The sequence below is a fragment of the Alligator sinensis genome, unplaced genomic scaffold (assembly GCF_000455745.1).
Source record: "Alligator sinensis unplaced genomic scaffold, ASM45574v1 scaffold974_1, whole genome shotgun sequence".
In the NCBI taxonomy this organism is placed as follows: domain Eukaryota; kingdom Metazoa; phylum Chordata; order Crocodylia; family Alligatoridae; genus Alligator; species Alligator sinensis.
Window position 1 is genome coordinate 72,583 of NW_005843604.1, and position 9,152 is coordinate 81,734.

The 9,152-nt window shown below is 39.3% G+C and overlaps 1 protein-coding gene across 1 annotated transcript in view; it reads left to right on the forward strand.

The window, feature by feature from the left end:
• The window catches only part of LOC102383679 (vacuolar protein sorting-associated protein 13B-like), a gene marked incomplete at both ends in the record, with an annotated part of 60,829 nt that extends 56,088 nt beyond the window's left edge, over window positions 1-4,741 (forward strand). The window contains one exon of the mRNA XM_006039000.1: window positions 4,039-4,741. Within this exon, the coding sequence (XP_006039062.1) occupies window positions 4,039-4,741 (703 nt within the window). The remainder of the gene's footprint in view (window positions 1-4,038) is intronic.
• Window positions 4,742-9,152: the final 4,411 nt, after the last annotated feature.

Consider the following 9,152-nt stretch of genomic DNA (forward strand, 5'->3'; position numbering starts at 1 on the left):
AAGAGAATGGGACAGAAAAGCGCCAAAGGCAGAACACTACAGAGGTAATAATACAAGGTGAAAAAGAGGCTAGCAATTTCTCATTTCTGTGATATCCATTGTCATTCACTAATTGAAATTGTATGTTCATTCCTTTTAGCTAAATTCAAATCACCCAAAACATGGGGCAACTGTCATGATATCTGCAGCCTGGAGCAGAACAAGGGGCAAACCACTGAGTGTCTGCACATGAGGAATCCACAGCTCCATACAAGCTGACCACAGTATCAATACAGTTGTCAGCTCAGATACCCCTTCCTTTGCTGTGGAGAGTGCTGCCACAGAATGCTGCTGCTAGATTTATTCACAGTTGCCCCTTCTGCCTACATACATGTACACACACACACAATGGAACCAGCTAGCAGTTCTAATGCATCCCTTATTATAGGATGTAGGCAAGGTAAATGCTACTGACATTTTACAGATGAGGAGCTGGAGGTAGAAATGTTTAAGGAATTTGGCCAAGGTGTCAGAATGAGTCACTGGCTCAGGAGTTGCTGGCTCACAGCAAAGTGATTCATTACAGCTGCCCCTAGCTAAGTTATTTTTGCAAAGGCTACCTTAAAAGTGATATCATATTTATGAGTCAGTGATATGAGTCTGTCATAGGAATCAGCCAGCAGGATTTTTATTGGTGATTTGAAAAATATGTACATGAGTGAAGCTGAAAAGTGTGTAACCAGAGCAGGCAAAAACCTCTTCAAAGAGAATTTCAAATGGTCCTGTTTTAGGATTTCCTTAATAATACTTTTCTCTGGTACATTAATTCATGGATTTTTTTTTTGCTCCCTTTGATTCACAAACAAAAAGATATAAAGGAATTCCAATATTAGAAAAGCTTTTCTGTAAAAAAAAATACTTTCCTTTTGTTTGTTTATTCTTATATCTCTGTCTGTATCTCAACATATGGTTACTGATTTCTTGTTTGCTTTTGTTTTTATAACATACCTTTTTTTGTCTTTTGTAACTTAAAAATACTGTGTGTGTGTGTGTGTGTGTGTTTGTATAGCAATAGAAGAGCTAAACTGAAAGAATTCAATACCCTTCACTCTCACTGTATTGTATTGCTGATGCACATTGTAAGCACATGTAATTCACACTTATTACCATCAGAAGAATGTGTTACACGAGGGGTGGGGAGGTGTCAGGAGACTTCCCCATGGAAGGGTCCTAGAACAGTGGTTCTCAACCAAGGCACCCCTTGTGAGATGTAAGGCACCTTTTAGAAAATGCCAGCTCTTAGCTTTCATTTGCTTTTTGTATGGAAAAATAATAGAGCAATTGTTCTGTTGCAAAGAACTCAATAACAAGAAAGATCACAATACGTCAGAATGATTTTAACACTGTAGATTCAGATCAAGCAGATTAAAGAAAGTGTTTCTTCCCCTTTATTTGGTGCTGGTAAGGCCATGTCTGGTGGTTCCAAAAAGGATGTAGCTAGACTGTTCTCAGTGGTGGCAGATGACAGGACAAAGAGCCATGGTCTCAAGTTGCAGCAAAGGAAGTTTAGGTTATAAGGAAAAAATTTCTCACTAGAAGGGTAGTAAAGCACTGGAACAAGTTACCCAGAAAAGTTGTAGAATCTCCATCCTTGGAGGTTTTTAAGACTCAAGTAGATAAAGCCTTGGCTGTGGTGATAAACTGGGGATGGTGCTGCTTTGAGGAGAGGGTTGGACTAGATGACCTCCTGAAGTCCCTTGCCATAGAAAACACTTATTTTCTATGATGCTGTGATTCCTCTTTGAAATCTATGGGTTATCATGTGAATCATGTTTGCGCACTGTGGCACCCTGGCTGAGTATCACTGTCCTAGGGAGTCCAACTCATTGCATTCACAGAGTTCAGGAACTACTGATGGCTAGTGCAAGCCACAACTCTGAGCTTCCAAAAAGAAGCTGGATAGGATGAGCTCATGTCCCCAGTTCAGTTCAGTTCTGTATCAGTCAGCATGCTTGTCTTGCACTGAAATTGTTAGAACTGAGTATGTGCAATACCTTATTAAAGAGCATGGCTGAATACAGATGTTCATTTTTACCAATATAAATTCTTACCAGTAGAAATATAGCCTGGGAACTGGAGCATACATGTGTTCCAAACCCGTGGCTGGAGAGTTTCATAGATGAGCTCTCCAACCAGGAGGAAATATAGGGCTGCTCCCTGGGCCATTCCCACCTTTACTGGAGTCCATTAATTGACAGCATACCCTCTTCCCTGCCTAGGAAGGGGGCAGCAGTCAGCTGCCAACTAGCAGCCAATCAGCTGATTGGCAAGAAAGGGGAGTTTCCTATGATGGTAACCCTGCCAGTTTCCACCACAAAAGAATAGTCCCTACTCTTTGCACTCCTCTGGGCTGACCCAGAGCAGTGCAGGGTTAGGTGGGGCATTTTGCCACGATGGAAACCCCGTCTGGGAGGTTAATGGCATAAGTGGCCATTCTCCCATCAGGGGCAGTCATTCCCAAAGGGTTTCCCTTGTAGGAGAATTCCCCCCATCACCAATAAGGTGATTGGCAGGGGGGAGGGGATAATTTTTCAAGGTAGGGTCCCCACAAGGCTTCCTAATGGCTTGCCCCTGGGGATAGGGACAGAAGTTACCCCTCCCACCTCAACTCAGCTTCCCCCCAGCTGAGGGCTCACTCTTGCGCCCCCGGCTTCTAGCCTAAGCCCCTGCAGGCATGTGGCTGCATTTCCAGAATCAAATAGTGAATGTCTATTCCCTTGCTTGCTGGTTCAATCTACGTGGGTTAGACTAACCTGCAAAGATTGAATTGATTCCAGCTTGGTCTTTTTGAATGTCTATACTTAGCCTGGGGGGCCTGTCATGGAGCCCATGTTGTCTCTCCCTTCCTCTCCCTTGGAGGGAGGGCAGAGGGCTGTGGGGTATCCTCCACATGAGAGAAGTGTACAGGTGTTCAAGTTAGATTGGGAGGAAGGAAATCTTCATAGGCATCCTATCCTACCTAACTTCTTGCAGAAGAATCTCTGCCTCAAGAAATCTTGTGAACATTTGTACAGCTCTGTCTTGGTGCCTCGAGAAAGACTTTTCTAATGGAACTTCTGTTTATGGCCTGTATCAGCAAGTGTGTTTCCTCCCTTCACCCCTGGGCTTCTTAGATATATGTTCCTTAAGCGGACAATCTAACCCTTGATTTACCTGTATTCCTTTCATTGCAGCGGGCTGAAATCACTATTTATCATGTAGTAAATTTGTTGTTGTTTTCTAAATATTACTGTATGCAATCATGTCTAGCTAAACATGTCTATGTAATGAAATCCTGTGCAGGTCACAGCCAGATTTATATAAATGTAGTGAGTAAAGAACTCATGCCACCAGAATGAAAGGCTTTATATATTGCTGACATTTACCTGAGCTGTGAGCCATGGTAGTATAATGCAGCTGGTACTTGCATGCCTAAGAAAACATTTTTCTTACAATGGCATATTTAGGTCTTTCAGTGTACAATTTCCATTTAGACTCCTTATGATTTTGAAATTGATTAGTACTATTTTTATCTTATGTAATCATTTTAAAGCATTTTAATGACACTGGGGTTTTTTTAAGTATTAATACTCAAAACTTGGAAAAAATTCTGATTATCAACCTTTTCTTAAAAGAAAAATGTTTCTATATGGTATTACTTCGTAGAGATACAATTTTAATCCATATAGTGCCTTTAGATTCTTTAGAATATAAATAATGAATTGGGGGTTAGGGAGGAGGGAGATTGAGCCTAGAAATCTTTTTTTTTTTTCCCTTCACATGTTCTTCTGGCACTTTATCAGAAGTGAGTCATCATTTCTTTGGAATGGCCACCTGCTATGTTTTTATGAATGATTACTGCGTTAAAAGTTAACTTGGCCCTGGCAGGTTTATTTATTTATTTATTTTAATTAATTCTCCTTTTTGACGTCATGTTTATTTAGCAATTGTTTTCTGCCACTGAAATGGAAATAGTTAGCATATGGCTATTATAAGCAGATATAATATTTTCCTACACAGGTTTCCAAACAAGAGCAGAAAAAAATGGACATGTCTGATGGAGGAACGGTTGAAACTTCTTCGCGTTATAGTGGAGCGCAAGATAGTGGCATTGGCAGTGACAGCGTTAAAATCAGAATAGTTCAAATAGAGCAACATAGTGGCACCAGCCAACATCGCATTGCCCGACCTTCCCGCCAGTCTTCCATTGTGAAGAACCTGAACTTCATTCCCTTTGACATTTTTATTACCGCAAGTCGGATATCTGTGATGACTTACTTATGCACTGCTTTACTGAAGCCTAAATCAACACAAGATCAGAAAGATGGTGATCAAGTAGGTAAAAGCTCATTAAACCTTCCAGAAACAGATTCAAGTATTGGTCAAGAGACTGAGAAACCCAGTCAGGCATGTATTTCATCAGTCACTGCAGATGATATCTTGAACAGTAATGTTTCTTTGCCCACTGGAAGAAAGACAGGTCTACTGTCACTGGAAAGTCTTCACGCTTCCACACGGTCATCTGCTCGACAAGCCCTGGGTATAACTATCGTTCGACAGCCTGGTCGCAGAGGAATTGGTGACATACAGTTAGAACCCTTTCTGTACCTTGTTGTATCACAGCCTTCTATACTTTTGAGTTGTCATCACAGAAAACAGAGGGTGGAAATTTCGGTGTTTGATGCTGCACTTAAAGGAGTAGCCTCTGACTACAAGTATACAGGTAAGACCAAAGTCCATTGGCTGTTAATATTTGTCTCCTCAAATAGAAATTGGATTAGTGTTTTAATTGGTAAGATGTCTTGTTTAGCCAGTAGACTAAACAAAATATTTTAACAATTAAAACAATAATCAAATTTCTATTCCACAACTAAATCAAGCATATTAATGTTTGAACTTGGTTCAAATTGTACCTATTTTTGTTACTTTTGAATAGTATGTCCTCAGCATTAGAAAATAGAGGACTGTCGCATCACTTTAATGCATGAGGAGTTTCTAAACAAATATTATAAATATTATTAACAATGATTTGTATATATTCTCTTTTATAAAAAGTATTTTTACACCTGCAAACCACTACATTTTTCATATTAATCTGTTAGTAAAAATAAAAGGTGTAGTAACAATTTGAATTTTGATGAGAGTTCTAAGAAAATTACAGAATCATTTGGCAAGCTAAATATCATCAGTTAAAATGGAAATTAAGCTATCTGAAGTCAATTATAGAAAGTTTGAATAGTATTTTTCTGGAAGCTATTTAAATTGCAGCTTAACATCTTATATTATACCTCCCTGTGGCCAGGTCTTGACAGGGCAGGTGGAAGGGTAGTGGGTAGGAATGACATGAATTCAGTGTATGGAAGAGAAAAGGACTGACAGATGTCATGGGGAAGGGATTAAAAAGGGAGTAAAAATACCTTCTGCTGCATCAGTGATGAATCATTGTCAGAAATAATCAGTAAAAAGAGGTAGAAACCAATTGTGCACAGTGGGTGTCATGTCTACGCTGCATCAGATGGGTGCTAGTGGAAAGCTAAACTGTCAGACTATCAGACCTAATTCTCCCATATTTCTACTTGTATCAACATTTTGATAAAACCCCCTTAGATGCTAGTTTGTGATATATTTTTGAACTGGCACTTAGCTAAGTAATAGAGTTTCCTTTTTCTAAATGAAAGTGCTCCATTGTTCATTTATCTATAGATATAATTTACCATATTTTATATGAAGCATTTATAATAATGAAAAGTCATTTGGGAGGGTTGAAAATTTCTTATCCTGCTTTCTAGCAGTGCAGTGAAAGACATTACAGTTCCATTTTTTGCCTGTCACTGACGGATAGAGGAATGTGTTGAGACATTCCATTTGCCCACCAAAGTGTTGGGTGCCATAAAGTGGGCAAATCAGTAATCAGGGAAACCACTGAGACAAGAATATTTTGAGGGTGTCTCCAATGCTAGAGCTCGTGGTATTTATACGTCAGATCAAGGCTGTTGATGAAAAACATCACTTTCTATGCACTTGCGCAATTTCATACATCACATTTACTTTTTTAAAATTTCATAAATAAATACATTTTTGCTTAGATGTACTGAATTGTCACTGAGCAAAAGTGACCCTTCTGGTGGTTTCATTAAAATACTCTGTGGAAGAGCCCAACACAACTGCTACTTTTTATAAATCAAAATTTTAAAAAATCTTAATATTATTAAGTTTTTCTGGTTCCCGCTCTCTTTTGCTTTTTGTTCTATTCTAAATCCAATTTTCCTCTCTCCTCCCCTTTTCTATCTGTTTTTATCCTTGTCTCTGGAAGAAACATGCTTCTGCAGAAGTTTATATAAAGGGTGTTAGGAAACTCCTTGTATACTTCCTGTTGAATAGCTAGTGGTGCAATAACTAGAACCTATGCAAATACAAAGCAATCAGTGAATTGGATAATTTTGCAGTCATATTGGGATTGCTTTTTCATCTCTATTTCAAAAGTTATGATAATTCAACAAGAAATGTATAATACCTGTTTAGAATTTGTGACTACAGGTGGTAACTGATAATTCATTAGTATAGTTTCAAAAATAAATACCTTCTATAGAAATGTGGTTGACCAAAGTAAGTCTAGAGAAATGAAATGACTTAGTGCCTGTGTGAGATATAATAGGTGAAGGATTTCTGGAGGGATAGGCCAAATTAAATGAACTGGTAAAGATGACACTTTGTAAACTGCGATTATTCTTCATCTCCTTATGTCAGATTATACCAGCACATTATTTATATCTAAAATATACCCTCAGATATAACAGTATCATTGACTTGAGTGAGATTTGTGTGACACTGATCAGGACACACAGATGAAGGAAGCAAGAAACAGGAACGGGGTGAAGTGGCAAGCCACGGCTTCATTAACATGATACCAGAGAGAGATGATCTGTGCCCATTTCCCCATCTCACATATCTAAAACATGTATATGGGTCCAGTCCAGGTTTATAGGTCCTATACCATTTAACCAATAATTCAGGCTTAGGCTGTCCTTGGTCTCTCTGTTAAGACTCAACTGCTTTCTGAATCCTCTTACTCTTTGCTGTGGGAGAGAAGAGCACAAAGGGGGATAGATGCTGGTCTGGAAGAACTTCAGAGCTTTTATTTTCCCATAGGCACAATGTCTACCAGTGACGTCTCAGGTCCCACACTGGACACCAACCACAAGTGGTAATGAACTAAAATTTCCTACAAATTCCTAATATTATTTTTTAAATCCTGCTTGTCTTAACCAAGCTGTGTCTCTGCGATACTGCAAGGCAAGACAAAAAATGTAGGAGGTTTCTGCCAGTTTTGCGCAGAAGATAATCTAATTGTTTAGATTACCACATTTTTGAGGATAAATTGCCATGAACTATGTTATTTACTGCTATAAAACATAGCAGCAGGAGCTTTGCACTGCATTTGTTAAACTACTGCATTTGGTTTGTGATTAATATTCCAGCCAATTTCTTTGACATTTTCTGACCACCTGCTAATAGTTTTGTCTGAAAGAGATGTATCTTTCAAATAGAAGGATGGTATGAAATTTATTGAAGGAAACATCTTAGCTGCTGTTTACTCTCTGCTGTAACCTCCTACTGTATTCCTTCCTGTGTCAGAGAAGGTTGGTGGAAAAACACAGCATTTAAACTTATACTTTGCATATGGACATTGCTTTTATTCAGTCTTTTTGGTAGAGGTACTTTATATTGGTGTTTATATAGAAGGGAGAGCCTGAGAAATACATAATCCATGCTATAATTTTTTTATTGGCACTTATCTGGGATGTTCTCATTAATTAAAACTAGCAAAGCCATGAGTTGAGTTACGCAGATCTTCCCAAACAAATGCCAGTAAAAACTTTTTACCATGCCATCCGTGTGGTGCATTCTATATACACTATTGAGAAAACTATGTTAGGAATGTTTTAGAGCATTTTGAATGATTGTACTGAGGCTATTTTTGTGCCCTTGTGAAAATTTAAACACTGTTAGTCCAACCACACATGCATTTAGTTTTATGAACATATATAAAATACTCTGTCATAGCTCTTCTTTAGGGGAAACAATACTATAATAGTAGTGGCTAACAAACTGAGGAGGTGTTTGAAATGCATGATAAATTATGTGCCACAAGAAAACTGAAGAAAAGCAGCATCTGAAAGCTAAATGTTATTGCTATTTTTTGTTATTTAACTTTGATAAGCAGTAGAGTAAGCCATTCTCCACAATTTTACATATGCATCAGCACAACAAATCCACCCTACTTTCTGGTGCAGCTGCTGCTTATGTGGTCCTCATAGGCCAGCTAATACAGTTCTCAGATGAATTGAATTCTAATCTGAGCAGCTGAAGTGGGGAGTTGATCACACTTAGATTCCATTTGCAATGTGTTCTTGTGTGCAAGTCTGTCAGTAAAATTATAGAAACCTCCAAAAAGAAATAAAAATAACATTTAAGTGGTAACATAATTATTTGAGGGTCTGGTGTGCATTTCTCTAGAACAGGGGTAGGCAATGTTTTTTGGCTAGAGTGCCAAAAAAACCACAATGTCTACCTTGGAAGGCGCTGGAGTTGCCGGCATGCCAGAAAAACAAAATTGGGGGTGGAGGGGGTAGGCGGTACATGTCAGGATGCACTGCATATTAGTATATGTAATAATCATAAATGTTGCCTTTGTTGTTATGTATTTTTTTTGTTAAGCATGTTTTAGTGAGAGAGAGAGAGAGAAAAGAGCAATAAGAGAAAGAGGAGAGAGAGAAAGGAGAGCAGAGAGAGAACCAGGCACATACACATGCACACACAGAACCGCACACACAGAACCACATGTGCACAAACACAGAGAATCAGAACAGACACATGCACACACACATCCAGAACCAGGCCCATGTACACACACAGACGCACAGAACCAGAGGCACAGGTGCACAGAGCTGGGCTGCTGAGCCACCGGACAAAGTCTGACCCAACAATGCACTGGGCCTGCCAGAGCCCCTGTGCTTCCCTGGGGAGCCAGCCCCCAGGCTGCAGCGCAGCCAGCCAAGGCCCTGGCACAGGGACTGCCCATCAGCCCAACCACCCACCCACTCCACACAGCTAAGCCTGCAAACTTGCGGCAC